We start from the raw sequence: 27,237 nt of genomic DNA, 5'->3' as shown, positions 1-27,237 counted from the left end.
TGTCTCAAACTTAAAAGATCTGTTTCATTTACGACTATAGACATTTTACTGGGGCCACAATTTTGTGACCACAATTCTAGAGAACTTATAAGTGTTATAGTGGCTTGTGCTAGGCTAACTATTGCTCATGCATGGATTGCTAGAGATCTACCATCGACGGCAGAATAGTGGGCTATAATTAAGGATACATATAATATGGAGCTCACCTTAGCTAAAACTCGGGGTGTAAAAGCACTACGTAAATTAGGAAAAATTTGGGGAGAACTTGTTTAGGTACCTGTATTAAAACCAGGTCGTCAGGATGTTTATAGTAAGCTATATGTGTGAGTAATGGGTTTTTATTTTGACATTGGAAATTAATTTTGCCCTCGCTTTTTCGATTTGCATTTACTTTTATAGTTTGATATATGTGTTTCTAACCTTGCTGCTAATGTGATCTCATGTCTTTAATAAAAAAAAATTAAAAACAGAAAACGATTTAATTTCACATCAATTAATTGTTGGAATATGGAGTACATAATGCATGTTCCGCAGAGACAAATTAAATGTTTCTGCCCTTTTTTGGTGGAGACATGGGAAAAGGACAAAAGGACTGCTGAGTACATTCTTCTTAGAGGAACTTTATAAGCTACAACCAAAGAGGATTTTAAGCAGATGGTGCTTTACACATTTTCTATTGCAGTAAACCTAGACTCCATGTACAGACGCATGCAAAGGAAAAGCTAATTATTGAAGGCCTTACAAGTGTCAGTGGTAATTGCTCATTATTTAAGTAAATCATGAATTCCATTGAACATCGCAGATAGCAAACCTTTAGTACACCATTTAAAAACAGGCGTAAGACTCTATCTTTAGAAATCACAGTATAGGCTTCACATTTGGTTCAAGTTAAAAGTGCAATTTATCACCTGATTCATGTTTTCTGTGTATTTTATCAATATTAGTTGAGACTATAGCAGTTAATTGCACATTATTACCTGTAAGACTGTGGCTCACAGACTCCTTTGGTTATTTCTCTAAGGATTACGATTTCCTGTCAAAACCAGAAAGATTGCCTTATACAGAAAAACATAGGCCGTCATCTGGGCTTGATTTGTGGATTAAAGCACAGAAAACGCAATTAGAAAACGATTTAATTTTACACCAATTAATTGATGGAATATAGAGTACATAATGCATGTCCTGCAGAGACAAATTAAATGTTTCTGCCCTTTTTTGGTGGAGACATAGGATAAGGACAAAAGGACTGCGAAGTACATTCTCCTTAGAGGAACTTTATAAGCTATAACCAAAGAGGATTTTAAGCACATGGTGCTTTACACATTTTCTCTTGCAGTAAGCCTAGACTCCAAGAACTAACGCATGCAAAGGAAAAGCTAAATATTGAAGCCCCTTACAAGTGTCAGTTGTAATTGCTCATTATTTAAGTAAAATCATGAATTCCATTGAACACCACAGATAGCAAACCTCTAGTACACCATTTAAAAACAGGCGTAAGAATCTATCTTTAAAAATCACAGTATATGCTTCACATTTGGTTCTCAAGTTAAAAGTGCAATTCATCACCCGATTCACGTTTTCTGTGTATTTTATCAATATTTGTTGAGACTATGGCAGTTAATTGCACATTATTCCCTGTAAAACTGTGGCTCACAGACTCCTATGGCTATTTCTCTAAGGATTACGATTTCCTGTCAAAACCAGAAAGATTGCCTTATACAGAAAAACATAGGCTGTCATCTGGGCTTGCTTTGTGGATTAAAGCACAGAAAACAGAGCTCCACACAAAGAGCACTTTTTGGCATTCATCCAATTTGCCAATTTACTGGGATACACCTCATGAGCATATATCAAAGCACGTGTAAGGTCAGCTTCAGCCGAGGACAAAGTCAGATCTGCAAAGAGGCTTTGAAGCTTGGATGAGTCTTTTTCATGTGCAAATAAAAAAAAGTAAAATACTACACAAATGACAACTGCTTTCTTAGAGCCATAGTCTTTAGTTCATTTAGGAGCGAATATGCTCTACCCTCTTTTCACCTAGACCTAATGCCGAGCCTTTGCATGTTTCCATCCACACATAATTTTCATCTTACTAGCATTAACTTCTAGCTTATTGAAACAATTTAAAACATCAAGAGAACCCAGGAAGATTATTCAGAGTAAGATCAAAGATTACTGTCCCATTACCATACTGTAGGAGCTGGATGGTCTACCTGCCAAACTTCAGCAAAAAATATTGTTTTATTTTGTCCAGATGTTTTCCAGCGTGGACTGTGTAAATGCTGCATTGCATAGGTACCAATCAGGAACCCAGTTTCAGCACTTGATTAGTAAAATGTTATTAAAGACAGTTCTGTTTGCTTCCAGTATGATGCAGATCCAATTGATTGCCAAAAGAACAAGTTACTTACCTTCGGTAACGCTTTTTCTGGTAGATACAGTATCTGCCTGTGGATTCCTCACCTTGTGAATATCCCCCTGCGCAGCAGCCAATCGGAAACTTTTGTAGCTCTCCACGCCGGCGAGGTCATGGACGACGTCACGGAGGGTATATGACTGCTCGCGACCCCGCTGATGTCACTGGATCCATAATAGTGCCTCGTCGGCGTGATGACGTCAGTTCCGCCCTTTTTTTCGTGCCCCCGAGGCACACGGACGGACCGACATAAACAGTAATAGTATACATAGTACACAGTATTCAAACCAACACACAGTGTGAAAACAATGCAATATGCATGAATACATCCATTTAAAAAAAACATTCAAATATACACATAGCAGGTATAGAAGAGTGAACAATGGGGAGGCGGGTGGGTCAGTGAGGAATCCACAGGCAGATACTGTATCTACCAGAAAAAGCGTTACAGAAGGTAAGTAACTTGTTCTTCTGATAGATACATCTGCCAGTGGATCCCTCACCTTGTGAATAGAATCCCACAGCAGTCCCCACTCCCGGAGGAGGGTGTCCACTCTGCTATACCAAGAAATCCTGGAGGACAGAGCGCGCAAAGTGGCTGTCCCTCCTCACCTCGGTATCCAAGCAGTAATGCTTCGCAAAAGTGTGGAGGGAGGCCCAAGTTGCGGCTCTACAAATATCCTCTACAGGTACACCTCTAGCCAAAGCAGATGTTGATGACTTTGCTCTAGTAGAATGAGCCCTTATACCCTCTGGAGGTTCCTTACCAGTCAGGGCGTAGCAGATCTTTATACACAGGATAATCCATCTCGATAGCGTGCGCTTGTGCACCGCTTTCCCCTTCTTACAGCCAGCAAATCCAACAAAAAGCTGGTCGTCCACACGATAGTCTTTAGTCCTATCAAGGTAGAAACTCATCGCCCTCTTAGGGTCTAAGCGGTGAAGCCGCTTCTCCTCCTTGGAAGGGTGAGGGGGGGATAAAAGGTAGGAAGGGTAATGGACTGCCCCAGATGGAAAGGAGTTACCACCTTAGGCAGAAAAGCAGCCCTGGTCCTAAGTACCATTCTCTCAGTATGAATGGTCAGGAAAAGGGGTTTCGAACTAAGAGCTTGAAGCTCACTTACCCTCCTTGCCGAGGTAATTGCAACAAGGAAGACCGTCTTAAAAGACAGAAGTCTCATGGGACACTTGTGTAAAGGTTCAAAGGGTGAACCCATCAAGTAGGTCAAGACCAGATTCAAGTCCCATTGAGGCACAATAAATGGAGTTGGAGGAAATTTGTTGGTAAGACCTTTTAGAAAACGTAATACAATAGGTGTTTTAAATAATGACGGCTGGTTCGGCAAACAAAGGAAAGCCGACAAGGCCGATAAATAACCCTTTACAGTCGCCACAGCAAAACCCTGCTGGGCCAAAGAAAGAGCAAACTGAAGTATGTTAGACAAACGAGCTCTTAAGGGGTCAATAGATTTCTCTCCACACCAGGAAACAAATTTGGACCACCTATAGGAATAGATTGGCTTGGTGGAAAGAGGCCTGGCCGAAAGAATTACATCCACCACATCAGGTGGGAGAGAAAAGGAATTCAGGTTGCCCCGTTCAATCTCCAGACATGAAGGTGTAAGGTCTGGAGGTGGGGGTGTAGAACCTGCCCCTCCATCTGAGAGAAGAGATCTGCCCTGAGAGGGAGACGGAGCGGCGGGCAGGAGGAGAGGTGGAGAAGATCTGTGTACCACACCCTTCTTGGCCAATCCGGGGCGACCAATATAACTTGGGCCCGGTCTTGGCGAATCTTCCTCAGAACCCGAGGAATCAAGGGTATGGGAGGAAACGCATAAAGGAGTTGTGAGCCCCAACTCAACTGAAACGCGTCCCCCAAAGCTCCCTGCAACGGATGACCTGTCGCGCAGCACTTGGGTATCATCCAAAACCTCCTGAAAGTTCTTCCTGTCATCATCAGACACTTTAGGCAGCAACTGTTTTGAGGAATCCATCAGGGCATGGATATACCTTCCCATCAAGCAAGTTGCATTTGATGACTTCAGTGCCATGCTCGCTGATGAGAACACCTTCTTAGCGGACTGGTCAATCCTTTTTGACTCCTTGTCAGCTGGAACCTGTGGAAAAGCTCCTGAAAACTTCTTTGAGCAAGCTGCCTGAACCACAAGGCACTCAGGTGAAGGGTGAGCTGACAAAAATTCTGGATCCTCCGGTGCCACTCTATATCTTCGTGCCACAGTCCTAGAGACTGCAGGTGCAGACAAAGGTTTTTTCCAAACCTCCAACACCGGCTCCAGAATTGCCTCATTAAATGGTAACAAAGGCTCAGTCACAGAGGAAGGAGAATGCAACACTTCAGTCAACAGATTGGACTTAAACTCAGTGGTTGGAAGATTAATGTCCAATAACTCTTCAGCTTTTCTCACAACTGTGTGATATGGGACTACCTCCTTAGAAAGAACATCTGGACCAGGAGAAAAATCCCACTCAGGGGAGACATCAAGACCACTTGCATCTTTTAATTCCGCAAAATAGTCCTCAGAATCTGGAAGTTCACCTTCCTCTATGTCCTTCTGATAGCGTGCCTCTTCCACAACTCTTTGGGCCTCCCTCCTGGAGTGGATCCTCGGGACCAGAGTCGATGGATCCACAACCGACTCCATCGGATTCGGAACCGGCATCGAACGCGGATCGACGGCGCCGCGAGCACCGAACGAAGACGAACAGGCGGCGCCGGAGATTCTCGATACGGCGTCGGAAATTCTCGGTACTGCGCCGGAAAATTCCAGGACGGCGTCGCTGGAAGAAAGGGCATAAATGGAGCCTGGGCATATGCCTGAGGGACACCCAAATTAAAGGCAAAAGGACCCATGGGGCCCGCAGGCGCACCAGAGCGGTACATAGCCCTAGTGCTTCTTTCTCTTATGTCTCTTCGACTTCGAATGTCCCGACGCCGACTTCGAGCCCGACCTGGACTCAAAACGAGATCTCGACCTCGACCTCTATCTTCTTTTACTCGCCTTCTTACTCTTCTTCATTTTAGCAATAAACAACTTCGCTTCCCTTTCCTTTAATGCCTTAGAGGTCATCTTCCTGCAACATGCACATCCAACGATGTCGTAATCGGAAGACAAGCACCAAACGCAGTCCTCGTGCGGATCAGTGATGGACATCTGCTTCCCACACTCCCTGCACGGCTTGAAACCAGATTTTCTTCCAGACATCTTCAAAAGGAAACGAGAAGAACAGACGAGAAGAACAGACAAGAACAACTATAATAACAATGTTACTACAGAGAGTCCCAAGAAACCGTTGGTGTCGACGGCGCGGAAAAAAGGGAACTGACGTAATCACGCAGACGAGGCCCTATTATGGATCCAGTGACGTCAGCGGGGTCGCGAGCGGAGTCGTACCCTCTGTGACGTCGTCCATGACCTCGCCGTCGTGGAGAGCTACAAAAGTTTCCGATTGGCTGCTGCGCAGGTGGATATTCACAAGGTGAGGAATCCACTGGCAGATGCATCTATCAGAAGCCTCCATACTGCCTGCATGGATGAAATACCCCAGGCCAGTAACTTTGCCCACGGAATATCGCTATGTATTCCACAGACTACTCGATACTCAAGAAACATGGAAAGAAAATAACTTTATCAGAATGGCAGCATTAAATACATAGTTAAGCTCAACTCCAAAATTACTTGGAGCGTGTGAATCTTGTCCCATGGTGGTGCACTAGGGGACTGAATGATTGCATGCATAAAGTGCACTAAACATATCGAACTGCCTTCAGGAACTATATTTTCTGTGTCCTTTCTGTAAGTTTTCAGAAAACTAAAGGCATTTATAACCCATCACAGATTTGGGAAATGTGTAATTGAAAAGAAACTTTCATGTGTGATTTCTAAATAGAAATACTGCAAAGTGTTGACGTCTATGTAATACCATGCAATCGGCATGGACAAGTCACACAACATTTTACAAAGAAGATACTCCATATATGGCATGCTAACAGAAAGACAGTCTTTTTTATGAATAATAATTTTCTTTTAAATCCTCAAGAAAATCTGTATGTGCTTAGAGGCCTACTACAAGTATTCCAGTAGTGATTGGAATTATTTAAGAGGAAACACTAGAGAAGCTGAAAGGGCACAGCCCATGCAATGTCCTCTCCTGGGAGAATTAATTTGGCTGAACCCACATCTCACCTGGACCGTCTAGGTTTGGGAAGTCCCAGACAGGCTTGAAAAGGTTCAGCTCAAAATATGTAGTTATCAAACCATGAAAATGAAGATTCGGATATATCTACAGTATACATTTGAGTGTAGCAATTAAGTGTCTAATTTATATTCCTTCCTAATGATAATAATGCAGTAGCATCTCTTGGCGGTGTGAATTCCTTCCCTTTCAATTACATCTTCACATCAACGTGAATTCTTTCTATACTTTTATTAGTTGCTAATGAGCGTTAACATAACCCACCCGCCATCGAAAGCAACAAATCTCCAGACAACTCACAATGAACAAGCCCACCTTCCTTCCATCTGCAACAGATTTCTTTAGCTTTAATGTAATTCAACGTTTCTTAGGCCAGTGTCTTTTTAGTAATCTATCATATAACAACCTAGCTAGCAATACACCAACATGAGGGAGGGATGCAGGTGGAGGGATGGGTAAGGGGAAGGAAGGGACGGGGTGCCAAAGAGAGAGTGAGAATTGTAAAGAGAATCCATCCCAACTTCAAGATCAAGTATATATGAGCTCTACAGAAACCTTTAAACAGGGCAAACCTGCTCCAACTAAATAAAACTGGAATCGTAGATGTCTCTCCATGATGTAAAGTTGTCTCAGTTCAGTTCATTTGTGTATGTTAATCTGAAGCCTGTGATACATGCAGAACATGTTCCTACATCAGGCTAATTCTTTGTGTTTTTCTAGTACCAGGCCATCCTAAATGCTCCCCAACTCACGTACTTCTGGAACATACCCTACGTCGCTAGAGCACAATATTCTTGAAGAGAACATACGTTCATGGAAACTCAATAGGATTAACTGTCCCCTAAATTTACACACCCATTATCTGCCGTTCAGCCATCCCAATCTGCTATTATTACTATTCTTCTACCTGGAATATAACTCCAAGCTTTCTGGTTTGCTGATCATAGCATTCGTATGAAGAAGGTTGCTTACTACCTCGAAACAATCCTCCTTAGCTGGTGATATTCTAAACTGTGTGAACTGTCAAGAGGGGGAAGCTGAAAATTTCTGTTTTAGCTTTCTGCCCAAACTTAGTACTGTTGCCTCATGTGGAAGTGTATTATGCTGGAAAATTAGTGGTGCTACTAGAATGATTACAGTTCAGGTTGAGATGCTGCAAGTCCCATGACCTCTCTCCAACATGGTTGCCATCATGTAAATGTAAATGTGTTGTATTTGTAAAGCGCATGGCTGCCCACGCGACGGGGCGTCCCGGCGCTGCACTCATACCGCTGTGGAACCCTTCCTGGCTTTTCCATGTGAAATGTCCACTCCTGGACACCCCCAAGGTGAAGCAAGGCATCCAAGCGCTGCTGGGGCCGTTGTGGAGATTAAGCAAGCTATTGTCCAGAGTCACAGAGTGGGACCCATGATTAGACTAGGCACAGAGGCGAGAATTATCAGGTCCGGGGAGATTGAGTCCAAGAGCCGCCAAAGCGGGAATTGAACCCTGGTCCCGGGCCAGACCTCTGCATCAGGGTCTGCCGTTCTAACCATTGAGCCACGCTTCTCATTGCACACATTCGCACAAAGTCAGCCAACTGTGGACTCATTATCACATTCACCACTCACTCATGAGCAGAACCACACAAACACACATAACCAACAATGAAGAATCTATCTTTCACTTATAAAATAGTCAGATCAATTACCTTTGTAAATTATCATTTAATTTGGACACAAGAAGAACTTAGTTATCATTTTCTACCCCTGGTAACTGCTAGAGGGCTTTAGCGTGCAAACAAAGTGGGGGCATATTGGAGGAAACGGGCAAGTAGTTGTAAGATATTACTCCAATCTGTGTTTGGAAACTGAAGTCTGGTAAACTTAAATATAAAGGGATAAGATGTGGTATAAAACTGCGTATTGCACAAGTGCACTTGAGGTACCTTTTAAGGTCTTCATATTGTACACCATTCTGTGTACATTGATGTTTACGCACCAGTGCAAGTTCCAGGGTGGAGATCAACCAACCTGCTCGTGACAGTGATACGGATTAGAGCAATCTTTTTCAACAACTTATTTATGTGGATGTAAGACTGTTTTCCTTCAAAAGATCTGGCTGTATGAATTGAAGTAAGAGTGGACTCGTTCTTGTTGGATCGTGGCTGTATAGATGGATCTGTTCATATCTGACTGACAAAAATCAATGAATGAGTTGAAGTCCCACTGCAATGAACAATGCATGTGTCAATGCCTTACGGTAATTAGTAATGTGAATAAGTAGACAATGTGCTTTGAAGGGTTTTGGACCTAGGAGTGAAGAGGGGTTGGTTACGTGTGTAAGGGTGCAGGTATTTATGTGTAGGATGAAGTGTGTGTTGCTGTCTTGTACTGCAGTTCTTCTGATGCTCAGCACAGCTTGCAGACAGTGAGACATCACCTTTATGCTATTAAGAGAGGAGCTATAGCATGAAAAGAGAAGGAGTATTCTCTTACAACAGTACTTCCTTTACAGCTCTAGTCAGTGACATCCATTGTGGATACCACAACTAGCAGATTGTAAAGACCATGACGTATAGTGCATTCTTGAAGGATGCAACAACTGAGAGGCAAAACACTTCACTGTTGGACACAATGGGGTGGGTAATAAGTCAATGTTCCTCTGAGGAAAACATATATGAATGAAATATAGCAAATGTCTGAACGCTCCTTAGTTATGTATCACCAAACAATGTGAGCAAACTGATTATGGTATGCTGAGACACCAATTGAACATCCCGATATTGTGTGGGTATGCCCATTTTTTTTTCAACTAATTATAGCTGAACACAATTACAGAAGATGCACAGAGTAAACACAGAAAGAAAATTATTACATCAGAGCTTTGAATTATTAGGTATGCATCCAAGGTTTATAGAACAAAACAATGAAAGGCAGATGCACCACTATTTGGCACAATAAAACACAGTTGCATAACAAACGCAGAATGGGTGTTTTTACCGCTGTAGAAGTTTTGATCGTAAAAGGTCCTGACACGTTTCTTCTTCTTTGGTGATTTCTGGTCCACTGTACAATATCCTGAGCATGGAACAAGCTAGCACAGATAGACCTAATGCCAGGTCTACTAAAAATGGCAATCCTCCAGACACATCTTCAGAAGATTCCTAAGAAGTGGAAAGTAAAAGGTGTTCATTCAAACATGCACCGTAATAAACTCTCAAGTCGTAGACTATTAAAAAGATGAAACTATTTTGAAAATACAAGTAGTAATGGTAAACAGTTCATATTAGAAGGTCATGTGTGGCTGCAATTCAGATTTGTGAAATAAGGACAACAATACTAACAGCATCTTTTTTCAAATTAGTGTTGTATTGAATTGAAAGTACAGATAAATGAAAGCAGTTGGTGCTATAACTCAAACATATATCTGACCCTCTACAAGCTTTCTTCCTCAAATTATGTGGTCCAGTAGTTCTTAGCATATGGTCCGGGGACCCCTAGCGGTTCACAAACTTAGTGCCGGGGGATCTGTGACTGCTTAGAAAATTAAATATTAGTAAGAGCTCAACAAAGTGTATATAAACAAAAAAGCAAAATGTACAATAATTATTTTTTAAACGTTATGTAAACGTGAAGGACTTTAAAACTGAAGGCTTGAGGCGTGGCCAAGGACGGCAAGATGGCGGTCGCACTTTAAGTGTGCTCTGGACCCCCATCCGTCATCCGTCCTGTACCCACCGCTAACAGCCACCATCGGACGACTACGTTGGCACCCCTGAACTTGCCTGGCTGAGCTGAGTCTCCCGGTGCTGCTTGGGTTCCTGGTGGAGACCTGATACCGCCGCTGCCGCCCTCGACTCTCCTGGCCGCGCGCCCGACAAGATGGCGGTCCCCAGATGAAGGACGCAGCGGCCCCATGCCGCGACCGGTACTGCCTGCTCCCTGACTCCCCGGCCGCATACCACCTCTGGCGGACTGGGCGGACAGCGGTGGCGGCTTGCCCCGCCTGGCGGTTTACGGGGCGTCCTGGGTGCGCCTGAGCCACCCGGCTGGCCCGAGAGTCCCTGTGCCTCCGGGGACTGACGGCGTGAGGAGGGGCCTTGAGGGTGAACCGCCCGGGCTCATGGGACCACCGAACACTTCAGGGGTGGCGCCTGGACATCCGCTGGCGGCCCACTGACACCCGGGGCCGCCGAGGACCTGCTGCAAGGGGACTGCCCCTGACGACCAACCCTGCACCCTGAGGACAGGCGGCTGAGCCCTGCCGGGGGGTGGGGTGGGCTTTGGGGGCGCTCTCGGTGGTGGCGATCCCCGACCCCCCAGCAGTACTGTGGCCCTTCATCGTGATCGGGAGATACCCCCCCAACCCCCCGAGGAGACCCCCTGCCTGGCCCACGGATCTCCCGGGCACTCCCAGTGGCCCTGCCCGGTCGTCATCTACGACGGAGCGCACCCTGTGGGCCCATGCTGTGGACCTGGACTAGCTGAGGCTGAGGTGAGGAGAGGGCGGGGAAGGGGTTGGTGCCCCTGAAGGTCTCGCCCGTGGACTGCCTCCCAGGGCTGGGAGACCGGCTATCCCTGCATTCCCACGCAGCGATTGTTCGCAAGACTGCCCACGGCTCTACCCCCATCCCGGGAGGACTGGTCTGGAACCCCCTGCCTCGCGGCTCCCGGAGGCGCAGCCTAGTCACCCCCGAGGTACACTGACATCCTGAGCTGGGAGGCCGAGCGCCCTCGTGCCCCTCAAGCACCAATTGACCCCTCGCCTGTCCCCGACCTGGGGCCCACCCTGGACTGCCGGCCGCTGCACCCGCCCTGGTAGCATCGCTGCTCACCCTCTGCGGCGCGGGTGGCCTGTGAACCGGTGGGGAGGCCTGGGCCCCGAGGCCGCGCTGACAAGACTCCGCTCTGCCCTCCTGCGCCTGGACTGGGCCCCAACATCCTGTGGCATTGCGACTGGGACGCCCGCCGGGGTGTACCCCTCTGGCTTGACTCCCTCCACCTGGAACACTGCGGCTCCCCCTGATCTCTCTCTCTGCTCCTTGACCCTCTGTGTTTCTTCCGCCTACGCTGAGGGAGGTCCCAGAGCTCTGCCGTGGGCATCCGGCTCCGTAGTGCCGCCCCGGGAACCGGATATCTGGGCCCACCGCGGGACCGAGCGGCTACGCCCGTTGGACTGAGCGGCTGCAGCTGCGGCGTTCCCCCCCGACCCGAGCCACCTGGAGGAGCCATGGTCAGAGGAAAGAACACACAGCCCTCGGTCCCCTCCTCCCAACTGCGTATGGACCAATTCGCCAGGGCGGACCATGGCCCCGGTACCGGACCCCCTTCCCCCTCGGGGCGGAGGGAGGGGATTTATCGACAATCCTCCAGGCGATCAGCGCCTCCCAGACATCGGTGGAGACCAAGATTGGGGAGGTACGGGTTGACGTGGCCCTAATCCGGTAAGACCTCAGAAATACTACGGCGCGCATCACTGAAGCAGAGTACCGCATATCCACGACGGAGGATGACCTGGCCACCCTCAAGACCCAAGTGGCCCGCCTTCAAACCCTGACATCTGATTTCCATCATAGGGCGGAGGACGCAGAAAACCGGGCCAGACGGAACAACCTACGCCTACTAGGCTTTCCGGAGGGGGTGGAGAAGGGCCCGGTGGCCGACTTCTTGGAAATCTGGTTCTGCTCCTGGGTGCCGGCGGAGAAACTTTCCCCCTGGTTCGCCATACAACGGGCCCATCGCTCCTTGGCGCCCAATCCCCCCCTGGAGGCCCTGCCCGACCCATCATCCTCCGCATCTAACTACCGGGACCGGGACGCCATCCTGGGTGCGGCCAGAGACCTAGGCCCCCTGAGATTCCAGAACTCCAGGATCATGGTCTTCCCGGACTACTCGAGGGAAGTCCAGTCCCAAAGGAAATCCTACGATGAAGTCAAACAAAAGCTTAGGGCGATGGGTCTGCGGTACGGCCTCCTGTTCCCCGCACGGCTCAAGGTCCTCTTCCAGGACAAATCCTTCTTATTCGATACCCCGCAGGCCACCTGGACTTGGCTCACGGAGGAACGCCCCCTTCTGCCTGGGTGGATGCCCTCCCCTCCCAGAGGATCCGGCGCCCGCCCCGCCCGTGAGGGGCCCAAGCCGCGGCGGGGCCAGACTGGATCCCGCAGACGGGGCCGCCGACGTCAAGATGCCTCTACCTCACCTGGGGGGACTGTGCGGCGATCATCTCGCACCCCCCCCCCGGACCGTGGTTCTCCCCCAGTGGCAGGGCCCTCCACTGTGACCACCACGGATGAGCCCTTGGTCTCAGGCATGTACCTGCGTAAATCCAGATCGGACTCGGACCTGTCCGGCAGCCCGGTGATCCGGGATTCTCCACAGGAGGCAGAGGCCTGAACCTGGCTTTGTGATGTCTATCTGCCCGCGGTCGCCCTGTGCGGCAGTGAAGCGGGTAACGCTCTCCCAGGTCTTACCAAACGCCCGGAGGGCGGACGGCCTTGTGGGGGCTAAATCCGCTTTCCGCAATTTGACCAACTCACGTTTTTCTTCCCTCCTGCACTTCCCCTCTATTCCCTTCTTCTTCCTTCCATTTTTCTTTTCTTCCTATGCCTGTATCTCTCTCTAATCTCCGCCTATATATCCTGCTGTCTTTGGTGATTATGCAGATTACTGTCGATGTACTAGGTTTGTTACTTGACCTTCAATGTTTACAGCTGTTGTTATTCATCCGACAATACGGAGGGGGGGTCCTCCCTTGATTGACACTGGACTAGTGCCACTGCTCCCAACTAATCGTTTAAGTTTAGTTTCAGTCCTCTAGTGAGGGGTCTTCTTTTGCGGTGTTGTACTTACGGGCGACAGATGCTTCCTGTTCTGAAGTGTAGGGTGGGGGGTGTTGGTGGATCAGGGGGGTGCATGGTCTCCCATGTGGTTAATGGTTCTAGCCGCCTACTGGCTGCTTTTCAGGTTGGTATTGTTCAGCCGCTTCTCGGCTTACATAGCTGCCGCTTACGAGCGGCTGGTAGCAGCTCTTCCTACTATTGTTCTATGGTGGACACACTCTGTCCGACATACACTTATTGCACATCGATGCTCTGGCAACCCTGGGTCCCCCTTGGGCCACCAAGGGAGCGGTCAGCGGGCTGCCGTCCCCCCCCTTCCTCATGTCTCACCGATGCCCCGGACGCTTGGGCTCTGTAGACCTGCGCTGCGTACCCTGTTCTCTGGCCCCGGAGCGATGTGATGGGTCCTACCCCCACGGCGTGCTCCCCTGCTGCCCTCGCGCTCCCCCCACGTCCCCGCCTCCCCCAATGGCGTACTCCAGGAATAGGCCCCTCCACGTTCTCTCCTGGAACGTCAATGGTCTCCTCGACCGCATCAAGCGCACAGCGGTCCTCCGAGCGGCGCATCGCCTCTTAGCGGACGTACTCCTTCTCCAGGAGACCCACCTCTTAGGCACCCAATGTCACTTCCTAGCTCGCTACGGATTTGAGACGGTCTGGCACTCTGGGTTCCAACGCGGGTCCCGGGGAGCGGCGATTCTGCTTCGGAGGGGTCTCCCCTTCACCCTGACTAAAGCCTACAACGATCCGCAGGGGCGATATGTTGCGGTCTCGGGCGTGATGGAAGGTTGCCCCCTGAACATCCTGAATGTCTATGTCCCACCCGCTCTCTTGCCCCCGACGCTGCGCTCCCTCATGCATATCCTCTCCGATTTCCCACCCGGCCTCACAATGGTTGGCGGCGACTTCAACGCTGTTATGCAGCCGGGACGGGACACGTCCGGTCCCCCTTCGGCGACCCGCTCCTCATCCGCGGCGGCCCTTTCGAGTTGGGCATCTGCCCTGGGGCTCTGCCATGCCTGGCGGTTATGGAACCCTCGCAAGACACATTACACTCATACTTCGGCCTCCACCACACCCACTCCTGCATAGAGCTTCTCCTGCTCCCGGCCACGGACTGCCACTTGATCTCCGGGGTGACTATCTTGCCATGGGGGCTGTCGGACCACTCCCCGGTCTCCCTTCGCATGGGCTCTACCCCTGGGGGACCGCATACGGTGTGGCGCCTCAATGCCTGGTTCTTACAAGACCAGGCTCTGGTGGAGGACCTGGGGCAGGAACTTACCCACTATTTCACCACCAATGAGGGTTCCGTCCCGTCGCCGGGGACCCTATGGGAGGCCGGTAAGGCAGTGATCCGTGGAGTGGCGAGGGGACTGGTCCACGCCAAGCGAGCAGGTCGGCTGGCCCGGTTTGCGGACTTGGAGTCCCGAGCAGCCCGGCTCGAGGCTGAACTGGCTGCGAGCGGTCGAGAGGATCCCACCCGGCAGTTAGTAATGATCCGAGAGGAGATTTCCAGGTCTCGCTCGACTCGGCCCAGCAGCTTTGGAGCTAGTCGGTAGTGCGAATATATGGCTGGGGTGATAAAAATGGTAAACTCCTTCACAACCTGGTGTCCTACCCTAGGATCCACCGCGTCATTCCGGAGATTCGTGCACCGAATGGCACCCTCCGGATTGTAGGAAGGTGGATACCTGACTATGGTTACCCCAGATTTTTTGCCTTGTGTTTAGCTGGTTTTCGACTTAGTTGGCCTGGTATCCTGCTATTCAGGGCCCCAGGCTATCTGCTCTCACTGTAAATTGGACTACATGTACTCTAGGTACATCTCCAATTGGATATTGGGTCACCTTATGAGCCCCTGTATAGTGTACTATAGGTACCCAGGGCATAGGTGCAACCAAGGCCTACCAGGGGCTGCAGCATGTATTATGCCACCCCTGGCTGGCCACTCAAACTGACAACTGGCTGATCACTCAGCTGGGGCAAGGTTGTGTTATCACCCCTTGCTTAGGTATAGTATTCCTATATCTACCCCTAAATATAGACACACAGTAAGTCACTCCTATGTCAAGTCACTCCTATGGCAGGCCTTAACAATCCTGGAGGCAGAGTGCTTGGTTATGTGTGAGATGGTGCTCTAGCATGAGCTGAGCCTGTCTGCAGCTTTCGGAACCATGTCCTTATAGCTGTTCTATGATATTGTCATACCATATACTCTTAAGTGCATTATGAACCTTGCGGTTAAATGCTAACTTTGGCTTTATCTAAACATGTTGTGTAAGGTGTCACACGCTTTGGAATACTACCCCCTCGCCAATCCTGGCGACGGGGGTAGCATTCCACCCTTCTAGAGGGAGAAGACATGTTAGTTCTGACTATCCCGTTTAAAGTTAACCAGAGCCCCAGCGTCACAAAATGGATGCTGCTGCCACAGACACAAGTCTGACCTCCTGCTGCTGGGAGTCCTTCCAGCGAGGGAGGCCTGGACAATAGGTTTCCTGCCTGGAGAGGTGCGAGCACTACCCCAGACAGGATTTTGTGTATTGGGACAGGGAGGGCTGAAAAGAAACAGACACTGCCTGGGGCACACTAGGTGCTCCATGCATAGTCCAGTTCAAACCGGTGCTGGGGCCCTCCAGCCCCAGCTCTGGTGCGAAACTGGACAAAGGAAAGGGGGTGTAACCACCCCCCTTCCTGGTCCCACCCATAGGAGGGACCTAATGAATAAACCAGCCCCCTTTAGTTGTATAATGGTAGGAGCTGACCCAGGAGACTTTAGATTAATCCTGATGAAACTTTGAAACGAAACTCTGGACCCTTCGACATTCACCTTAGCTGAAGACTGAAGAATCTCCCTTGTGGCCAAGGAGTGACCACCCTGGGAAACCAGGCACCATCCAGCAACTCGACGGCTTGCTTTGTCCCCGTTCCCGCCGGAACTCGAGCGCAGAGCTTGACAAGACCTCGACTCCAGGACTCCTCTGACCCCACTGCACGACTCCAGCACAGCTGAGCTCCGTGAAAGGTGTCGGAATCCGTGGAACCAGGCAACTTGGAAAGTCTTCAACTTGCTAACAGCACAGCTCCTGAGGCATCCTCGAAGCTGTGCATTGGGGACTGAGACACCCCGACACCGAGCTCCACCTGCACCGAAGACCAGCCCTCCACACTCCACGAGATCTGCATGGGGCCCTTCTGCTTGTGTTCTGCTCAACGCGTTGTCCCGGTTGCTGGCCAGTTGGCTAGTAGCCCTGTGACGACGATTCCTTTGAAAATCCATCGCTGGTCTGGTTGCTCCAGACTGGCACTTGCTTCCCTGAAAAGGTGAAGTACCTCAGACCCTGCACCAGAAGCTCCTTGTGTATCCTGCGTGGGTTACCTTTGCTTAGGCTTGTTGGCTCCAATCTTGAAGTCGACCTCTCCGTCTGCGAGAACGTTCGTGGGACAGCCCCTCTCCAGCACCTGGTCGTCCTCGACGCCTCCTGGTCCGCGTGGCAGCAACTACAAGCTCCACACATCTGCACCTGATTGCTCCTCGATGACGTCTGGTTCCTCCCTGGTTCCACCCGGTCACTGGCTAGTGACCTAGACACTGTCCCCTCTGCTTCCAGGTTCTCTTCATCCTAGATCCACCCTTGGATCCTCCCGGACATCTTCCTCCTGGTCGCCTGCAGCATCTTCTTCCAAGGCTCCATTGGAATCAACGAGAAGAACAAATTACTTACCTTCGGTAACGCTTTTTCTGGTAGATACTATATCTGCCTGTGGATTCCTCACCTTGTGAATACCCCCTGCGTCAGCAACATTCGGAAATTCTTTTTTCGTAGCCTCGCGCCGACGTGGACTCCTGACGTCATAGAGACACGACCTCGCTCGCGACTCCGCTGACGTCACCGACGCCTATAATAGGCCCACGCCGGCGTGATGACATCAGTTCCGCCCTTTTTTCCGTGCCATCGAGGCACACGGACGGACCAATGACAGTAGAAATATACAAGTATACACAGTACACAATACTCAAGGCAAAACACACAGTGTTAAGCAAAAGCAGGAAAGCAATTGAAACATTTCCTTGACAACAAAATATATATATAATACATTACAGTAACTCTGGCATAGAAGAGTGGACAACGGGGAGGCGGGTGGGTCAGTGAGGAATCCACAGGCAGATATAGTATCTACCAGAAAAAGCGTTACCGAAGGTAAGTAACTTGTTCTTCTGATAGATACATCTGCCGTGTGGATTCCTCACCTTGTGAATAGAGTCCCACAGCAGTCCCCACTCCCGGAGGAGGGTGTCCACTCTTCTAAACCAGGAAATCCTGAAGGACAGAGCGCGCAAAGTGACCCTCCCTCCTCACTTCGGAATCCAAGCAGTAATGCTTCGCGAAAGTGTGGAGGGAAGACCAAGTTGCCGCTCTACAAATATCCTCAACAGGCACACCTCTAGCCAATGCTGAGGTCGAAGACTTAGCTCTAGTTGAATGAGCCCTTATACCCTCAGGTGGTTCCTTACCGGCCAAAGAGTAGCAGATCTTTATGCAGAGGACAATCCATCTCGATAAAGTTCTCTTATGGACCGCCCTTTCTTTCTTGCAGCCAGCAAATCCAACGAAGAGCTGGTCTTCCAAGCGAAAGTCCTTGGATCTGTCCAAGTAAAAAGACACCGCCCTCTTAGGGTCCAGACGGTGCAGTCTCTCTTCCTCCTTAGAAGGGTGAGGGGGAGGATAGAAGGTAGGAAGGGTAATGGACTGTCCTAGATGGAAGGGAGTTACCACCTTAGGCAGAAAAGCAGCCCTGGTCCTAAGAACCATTCGATCAGCATGAATGGTCAGGAATGGGGGCTTGGAACTAAGAGCTTGAAGCTCACTAACCCTCCTTGCCGAGGTTATTGCAACCAGGAAGACTGTCTTAAGGGTAAGAAGCCTCATGGGACATTTGTGGAGAGGCTCAAAGGGAGCACCCATCAAAAAGGTCAATACAAGATTCAAATCCCACTGAGGCACAATGAAAGGTGAAGGAGGGAACATATTAGTAAGACCCTTCAAAAACCTTAAGACCACAGGAGACTTAAAAAGAGAAGGCTGGTCAGGCAAGCAGAGAAAAGCCGACAGCGCCGACAGGTAACCCTTTACCGTGGCAACCGCAAGACCCTGCCGCGCCAAAGAAAGGGCAAATTGGAGAACATTAGACAAATGGGCCTTCAAAGGATCAACAGACCTTTCCCCACACCACGTGACAAATTTCGACCATCTATAAGAATAGATGGACTTAGTGGAGTCACGCCTGGCTGACAAGATGACATCCACAACGTCAGGCGGAAGGGAAAAGGAATTCAGGTTGCCCCGTTCAATCTCCAGGCATGAAGGTGCAATGTCTGGAGGTGGGGGTGTAGAACCTGCCCCTCCATCAGAGAGAGGAGGTCTGCCCTGAGAGGGAGACGGAGCGGCGGGTGAGAGGAGAGGTGGAGTAGATCTGTATACCACACCCTTCTTGGCCAATCCGGGGCGACCAATATGACTTGGGCCTGGTCTTGGCGAATCTTCCTCAGAACCTGAGGAATCAAGGGTATGGGGGGAAACGCGTAAAGGAGTTGACCTCTCCAACTCAACTGAAACGCGTCCCCCAAGGCTCCTTGCATCGGATACTGGAGACTGCAGAACGACAGGCAGTGCGCATTCTCGTGAGTGGCGAACAGGTCCACCCGAGGAGTCCCCCACATCCGAAAGATGTCGTGAACCACCTCCGGGTGAAGCCTCCACTCGTGGTCGGCAGAGAACTGCAGACTGAGACTGTCCGCACGAACGTTCAACACACCGGCCAGATGATTCGCCATCAGACAAACCTGATGGTCCTGAACCCAGGACCAGAGACGCAGAGCCTCTCTGCAGAGACACTGCGACCCTACCCCTCCCTGCTTGTTGACGTACCACATCGCGTTCGTGTTGTCCGTCAGGACTTGAACAGACTGACCGCGAAGGGAAGGGAGGAAGGCCTTGAGCGCCAAACGTATCGCCCGTAATTCCAGCAGGTTGATGTGAAGCAACCTTTCCTCTGGAGACCAAAAGCCCTTGACCTCCAGATCCCCCAGATGAGCACCCCACCCGAGAGTGGATGCATCCGTTATCACCGTGGCCACCGATGGGGGAAGTTGAAAAGGCTTTCCTTGGGACAGATTGCCTTCCACGCCCCACCAAGACAGATCCGCTGCAGCTTCTCTGGAGATCCTCACTGACTCCCTGAGATCTCCGCTGTGCTGATACCACTGCTTGCGGAGGCACCACTGGAGCGCCCTCATGTGCCAGCGTGCATGGTTGACCAACAGAATGCATGAAGCCATCAGACCGAGCAGGCGAAGGACCTTCAGGACTGGAACGACCGCTCCATTGTAAAACAAAGGAATCATCTCCCGTATGTCGCGAATCCTTTGAGGGGGAGGGAATGCACGACATACGGTTGTGTCCAGTACCGCACCTATGAACAGGTTGCGCTGGGAGGGCACCAGGTGAGACTTGGGTACATTTATTGAAAAACCCAACCTGTACAACAACTGGGTTGTCTCTCGCAAATGATGGAGCACTCTCTCTGACGACTCCGCTTTGATCAGCCAGTCGTCCAAATAAGGGAATACTGGAATCCCTGATCTCCTGAGATGCGCCGCCACCACTGCCATCACCTTGGTGAAGACTCGAGGCGCAGTAGTAAGTCCAAACGGAAGGACCGCAAACTGGTAGTGCTGCGATCCCACCGTAAAACGGAGATACCTCCTGTGCGACTTCAGGATAGGGATGTGAAAGTAAGCATCCTGCAAGTCGAGCGACACCATCCAGTCTTCTTCTTGCAGCGCTTGAAGAACCTGAGCAAGGGTGAGCATCTTGAATTTCTCCTGCTTCAGATAGAGATTCAAGATCCTGAGATCCAGGATTGGACGAAGCCTGCCATCCTTCTTCGGAATCAGGAAATACCGGGAGTAGCATCCCTGACCCCTTTCCTGCTCTGGGACCACCTCTATCGCACCCTTTCTTATCAGAGTCAAAACTTCCTCTTGCAGAAGAGACAGATGCTCCTCGGAGCAATACCCTTGGCAAGGAGGGAAATTGGGAGGGAATTCCCGAAAGGGAAGGGCATACCCATTTTCTACAAGATTGAGAACCCAAAGATCTGACGTAACCGATTCCCAATCCTGTAGAAAATGGGTAAGCCGACCCCCAACCGGACCCACATGATCCTGAATGTGGGATCTAGGGCTGCTTCTCAGGGGCAGGGGGGTTGGAGGAAGTGGAGGAGGAAGAGACCCGACGTCCACGAGGACGCACTCTTTGCTTTCCCCTGTATGACCTGTACAAAGAGTTTTGCTGCTGCTGTTGTTGCTGCTGCTGCTGCTGCTGGCCCAGCCGGAAATTCCGAAAGGAAGAGCGGCCAAAACCCCTGAATCTTCTGCCAGTTGAAGAGCCTCTCACTTGAAGACCCAAGGATTTAGCAGTCGCCCTGCTATCTTTAAACCTCTCAAGGGCCGCATCAGCCTTCTTCCCAAAGAGGCCTGAACGATCGAAAGGAAGATCTAATAATGTCGCCTGAACATCAGCCGAAAAGTCAGAAGATTTCAACCAGGCAGACCTCCTAGTAGCGACAGCAGTGCCCATAATGCGCGCCACAGAGTCTACAGTATCCAAACCGCTCTGAATGACCTGGCGAGCCGCCGCCTGAGCGTCAGAGATGACTTCCTCAAAATCCTTCCTGCTGTCATCAGGAACTTTTGGAACAAGAACACGTAAAGAGTCCATCAGAGCGTGTAAATATCTTCCCATCAAGCAAGTGGCATTTGATGACTTCAATGCCATACTGGCAGAGGAGAAGGATTTCTTTGCCACCTGATCCTGCTTCTTTGCTTCCTTCTCAAAAGGAACCTGAGGGAAAGCACTAACGTTCTTTTTGGAGCATGCAGCCTGAATGACCAAACTCTCCGGTGAAGGATGCGAGGTTAAAAAGGCAGGATCCTCAGGGGCAACCCTGTATCTTCTGGCTACACTTTTAGAGACAGCTGGAGCCGACAAAGGTTTTTTCCACACTTCTAGAATGGGCTCTGTCAGAGCATCATTGAAAGGAAGAAGAGGTTCCACCACTGAACTCGGAGAATGCAATACTTCAGTCAGAATATTAGATTTGAATTCTGCTGTAGGCAAAGTCAACTTAAGGAGACTGGCAGCCTTCCTCATAATTAAATGATAGGGTTGAACGTCCTTAGAAGGAGTGCTAGAACCTGAGGGTAACTCCCACTCTGGAGAGAAATCCTGGCTTCCTGCTTCTGCCAAATCCTCAAAAGCATCTTCATCCAATTCACCCTCTTCAACGTCAGATTGTGAATCCAAAAACCTCCTTTCCTCCAGAAGGCGTTGAGCCTCCCTTCTGGATCTCATCTTGACTCGTTTTGCTATCGGATCCACCACCGGCTCCGACGGATTCGACGTCGGGATCGAATCCGAAGGCTCAGAGGGATGTGTTCGAGGACGACTCGGAGCAGACGAAGCCGGAACCGGCGTCGACGGCTTCGGTGTAGCCGGAAAATGCCACGGCGGCGTCGGAGCCGGCATGTAAGGCATAAACTGAGCCGGAGGGTAGGAGTGAGGGACTCCTAAGCTAAAAGCCAAAGGACCCATGGGACCCGAAGGTGCACCAGAGGGGTACCACGCCCTCGAAAAGACTCTGTACATTGCGTTGAGAAACGCAGAAGGGTCCTGGCCTGGGGCAGGAAATGGTGGATGAAAACCTTCAGAGGCCTGTCTTGAGGAGCGTTCGGATTCGGCTCACCTAAGGGCGCGGAACCCCCATCCTCACGAGGCTCCTCCTCATCTCGGACCGGGGACGGCGCCGGAGATGGACTCGGAGCCGGATTCGGAGTCGGAGACGGAGCCGGAGACGGCGCCCGTGACTCAGAAGGGAGGCCTCACCTTCAGGTTCTGGATCCGAAACATCAACGGTCACCACCTTCGAACGTACCTTCTTCGGTGACCTCGACCCCGACTCCTTACCAGAACGACGTCGGGACTCATGTCTCCTCTTCTTATGTTTCCTCTTTTTTGAAACACGATCAGAAGCCGACTTCGAAGACGACCTTCCTCGAGATCCAGACCTCGACCTCGATCTTGACTTCGACCTCGCCCTTCGAGAACGAGACCTCGACGATTTCTCCTTTCCAGCTTTCATCTTAGCCACCAGGAGCTTCGCCTCTCTCTCCCTCAGGGCCTTCGGGTTCATCTTCTTACACGAAGAGCAGTCCTCCACATCATGGTCCGAGCTCAAGCACCAGATGCAGTCGCTGTGTGGGTCGGTAATGGACATAATTTTTCCGCATTCTCTACATGGCTTGAAGCCGGTCTTTTTCGAAGACATTGTCGAAGAGACAGGATACAGAGAAGCAGAAAATGGCAACAATATAGACAACAAAGTATCCGTTGGCTACAGAGATTCCCGATAACCGTTAGCGTCGACGACGCGGAAAAAAGGGAACTGATGTCATCACGCCGGCGTGGGCCTATTATAGGCGTCGGTGACGTCAGCGGAGTCGCGAGCGAGGTCGTGTCTCTATGACGTCAGGAGTCCACGTCGGCGCGAGGCTACGAAAAAAGAATTTCCGAATGTTGCTGACGCAGGGGGTATTCACAAGGTGAGGAATCCACACGGCAGATGTATCTATCAGAAAACCCGACACACATTGACACCTATGCACCCGCGGGTGAGGTAACGCGAGTACTTCGGTGCTCCTGTAGGGATTGACTATCCTAGTCTCTAGTTTTGTTAGTTGTACATTCCTAGTTAGACCGGAAGTGTCCTAAATCTTCGATTACTTACCTTTAAAGTTCCCATTGACTCTCGCGTGGTATTCAAGGGGTTACATATGGTAAAACAGCTGGCTTTACACGCCCTCAAGAGTCTTTTAGCCTAAGACTGTTCTGTCCACGCTACCACTAGGATAGCTGGTCTATACGGTTGACTTACAACCATCACCATAAGGGTTATTTGGACTGGTGCAAGGTGCTCACTAGAATAGCGAACATCATATACCAGGCCAACTTCTCATACGGATGATTTCCGGGGCCATAGCGGGAACCTTCGCCGACTTTTATACTCGCCTTTACCCAGCGCGCCCACCGGAGGCGCTTTTCACCACCCTCCTGGACGGAGCTAGCGTCCGCTTGCCCTCCCTCGCTCCGGAGGATGCAGAATCCGTGGAGCAGCCCTTCTCACAGGAGGAAGTCTTGGAGGCTATCCCTCTTCTGAACCGGGGCAAAACGCCTGGCCCGGACGGATTCCCTCAGGAGTTCTACACGGCTTTCAGAGATACTCTGGCCCCCCAGCTGCTGCATCTCTTCCACCAAGTGATAGAGAAGGGCGCCTCCCCCCCCCCCCCCCCCCGAGTCGGACTTGGCAACGATTGTGGTTATTCCTAAGACCCACCCGCCCTCGGTGAACTGTGCGGACTTTCGCCCTATCTCACTCATCAACACCGAAATCAAGCTCTTCGCCACAATACTGGCCCAGAGGCTTAAGCCCTGTCTACAAGGCCTAGTCCTTCCGGACCAAGGTGGCTTCATGCCGGCCAGAGGTACCCGTCACTGTATCCGTCGCCTTCATCTGGCCTTGGCCCATCGATCCCGTCTGTCTCCCTATCTGGCCCTCCTCTTTCTGGACTTCGAGAAAGCCTTTGAGACAGTGGGCTGGGAGTATCTACAGGACGTGCTCAGGGAAATGGGCTTCGGCCCGCAGTTCTGCAGCTACATTGGGGTCCTCTATGCGAACCCCAGGGCCCGAGTACTGGTCAACGGGATGCTTTCACAGGCATTCCCGATTCGTAGAGGGACGCGCCAGGGGTGACCCCTATCTCCACTCCTATTCGCGCTAGCGATGGAGCCTCCGGCGACGCTCATCCGGCATGATCGCCTCATCCAGGGGTGGGCCTGGAATGAGAGTCACATAGATAAGACCCTCTACGCCGATGATGTGCTACTGTACCTGGCAGACCCGGCGAACTCAGGTCCTAAATGTCTGCAACTCCTCCTGGACTTCGAGCGAGTCTCCGGCCTTCGGCTTAATGCGGCCAAGTCCACCCTGGTCCCACTGCACCCCTCCCGGGAATGTTTCAACTGGCAGTCGTCTATCCTTCTTCGTCACCACTCGGTCAAATATCTGGGGGTATGGGTAACTCTCCTGCCGGAGTTGGAATGGGCACTGAACATCGCGCCTCTGGTGACCCGAATGAGATCGGACTCGAAGAAATGGCACTCCCTTCCCCTTAATTGCTTGGGCAGAGCGGGCTGTTCAAAATGATGATTCTTCCCAGTTTCCTTTATATCCTACAGAACACCTCCATTCCACACCCTGTTCCTGGTTTCGGGAGCTAGATGGAACCCTATCCAGGTTCCTCTGGGGGCGGCGGCCGACCGCGGATTTCCCTTGCACACAGCCGCATCCCACCCTATGACGGAGGCCTTGGGGTGACTCATCTCTACCTCTACTACCTCGCCACCAAACTGATAGTTATCCACGACTGGTATGCGGGCGGCTGGTCCGACCCGGCATACCGGGTGGAATCGGCAGAGACGGACTAACCTCAGATCCAGACATTCCTCTACGGATGCCCGATTCCGCAAACCTTGGCCCCTATTACCAGATCGTTCTTGCAGGCTTGGCGTACTGCCTTACGCCACACGGGATGGGACCGCAAACTTACCCGCCAGACGCCACTCTGGCACGGGAACTGGCTCCGAGAGGTGTCATCCCTGGGCGGGTTCCGACGCTGGGATCTCATTGGGGTATCGATGCTCGGGGATGTATGGGTGGGGGACCACATTCGAGCCTTCGCTGACTTACAGCAGCGTCACGCCCTTTCCCACGCTCAACACTTCCGCTACCTGCAAATGCGTCATGCCCTTCATGCGCATCTCCCCGCACCAACTACCCTCCCAGGATTTAGCCCACTAGAGGCCCAGGTAATGATGGGAAGCTTGTTTCCTTCCCAGTGTAAGAATTGGCTTGGTAGTTTGGTTTGCCCTGTTCCCATCATGCACTGGGACAGGAACAGACTAATTTGCATATAGCTAGGTTCTGAACTGGGATGGTGCAGTGAGCTAAAAATCGGTGTTGGATCTAGCCCTGATCTCTTGACTGGGTGAGAGTATTCTGCTTAATTCAGAAACTCTGTCCATCACCACCCCTTGTTGTTAAATATATTGTCCACCCTAAGCGTGGAAGGGTATACTCAGATGTGAGTCCCTTGCTCATTGCACCATTAGGATTCAAGCAAGCCGGGCCGACGACGCCTGGAATGGCAGAAACCGGTCCCCGGAAGCTTGTTTCCTTCCCAGTGTAAGAATTGGCTTGGTAGTTTGGTTTGCCCTGTTCCCATCATGCACTGGGACAGGAACAGACTAATTTGCATATAGCCAGGTTCTGAACTGGGATGGTGCAGTGAGCTAAAAAACGGTGTTGGATCTAGCCCTGATCTCTTGACTGGGTGAGAGTATTCTGCTTAATTCAGAAACTCTGTCCATCACCATCCCTTGTTGTTAAATACAGATAATGATGGGGGACCTGGGGAGGGGGGGGGGGGTGGAAGTGTCCCGAATCTACCGTGCCCTAGTCAATAATGGCCCCGCGTCCCTTGACCGTCTGCGTACCCGATGGGAGGGGTGGGTGGGACCCCTGGAGGAGGCCGACTGGAGGGATGTCTTGATGGCCCCACGTACCCAGACCACGTCCTCCAAGTTGCGGCTGGTACAGATATACTACCTGCACATGTCCTACCTCACCCCAGAGAGGCTTTTTCGAGCCCGCTTGAGAGCCTCCCCGAACTGCCCTAGATGTGGGCATTCCCCGGCCGATTTTTTTCACATGGTATGGACATGCCCGGGGCTGGAGAGGTTTTGGAGGGGAGTGGAAAGGGAGTTATCACAGGCCTTGGGTTGGGAGGTCCCTCATGACCCACTTCGGATGCTCCTGGGGATATTTGACGGCCTGCATGGCACTAGATCAGACAAACGCCTGCTGGGGACGGCGGTCGCCGTGGCTAAGCGGGACATAGCACGTCACTGGCTGCGAGACTCGGCTCCCATGGTAAAGGGCTGGAGGGGAGGGGTGGATTGGTGTGGGGCCCAAGAGGAGGCCCTCTTCGAATCCCAGGGTTCGCCAGAACAGTTTTCCAAAATTTGGGGGAATTGGTACAATCTGCTGCCATTGTGAACCCAGATATTTGCCTTGTTTCTTGCCCGTTCCAAGTGTATGTAATGTCGGACCGCATAGATTTAAACCCTGCTATGTATGCTGCTGATTTTCTCCAACTGTACCTATTAGTTGCTGAGCTGCTGCCAATGAATTTTCCTTGTTGTTTTAAAAATGCCAATAAAGTTGATTATCAAAAAAAAAACACCTGAAGGCTTAAAATTAAATTAGTATCCTCAGATTGATTCGTGGGAGCTGCGCAAGGACATCAAACAATGTGTAGTATGGACAATGAGTGCTTCAATTGAATAAAAGAAGAAAAAAACACCAAACTTCCTATCAAAATTAAAATTTAGATTTGTTTATATTTGCTTGCAAATTAAATAAAATGTTTAATAATTTGTATATTTGTATGATGATTGCCTATTTCTGTATTTATTGTGTATTGTTTTGCGGTTTAAATTATCAAAAATGCCCAGGGTGAGTTCCCTAGCTTCCTACAATGACTCAGCCGGGGTCCCTGGATTCCAATATTCAGTGTTGGAATCCAGGGGGGGTCACAGT

The 27,237-nt window shown here is 50.6% G+C and overlaps 1 protein-coding gene across 4 annotated transcripts in view; it reads right to left on the bottom strand.

Moving 5' to 3' along the window:
• HECTD4 (HECT domain E3 ubiquitin protein ligase 4) overlaps positions 1–27,237 on the bottom strand; it is a 2,216,728-nt gene that overhangs the window by 1,609,430 nt on the left and 580,061 nt on the right. For all 4 annotated transcript variants that reach the window (XM_078667422.1, XM_078667425.1, XM_078667423.1 and 1 more), the window contains exon 24: positions 9,614–9,777. In XM_078667422.1, the coding sequence (XP_078523548.1) occupies positions 9,614–9,777 (164 nt within the window). The remainder of the gene's footprint in view (positions 1–9,613; positions 9,778–27,237) is intronic.

The sequence above is a fragment of the Lissotriton helveticus genome, chromosome 11 (genome assembly GCF_964261635.1).
Source record: "Lissotriton helveticus chromosome 11, aLisHel1.1, whole genome shotgun sequence".
Taxonomy (NCBI): Eukaryota; Metazoa; Chordata; class Amphibia; order Caudata; family Salamandridae; genus Lissotriton; species Lissotriton helveticus.
The sequence above is the reverse complement of the archived record's forward strand: the minus strand, read 5'-3'. Positions and strand labels throughout refer to the sequence as shown.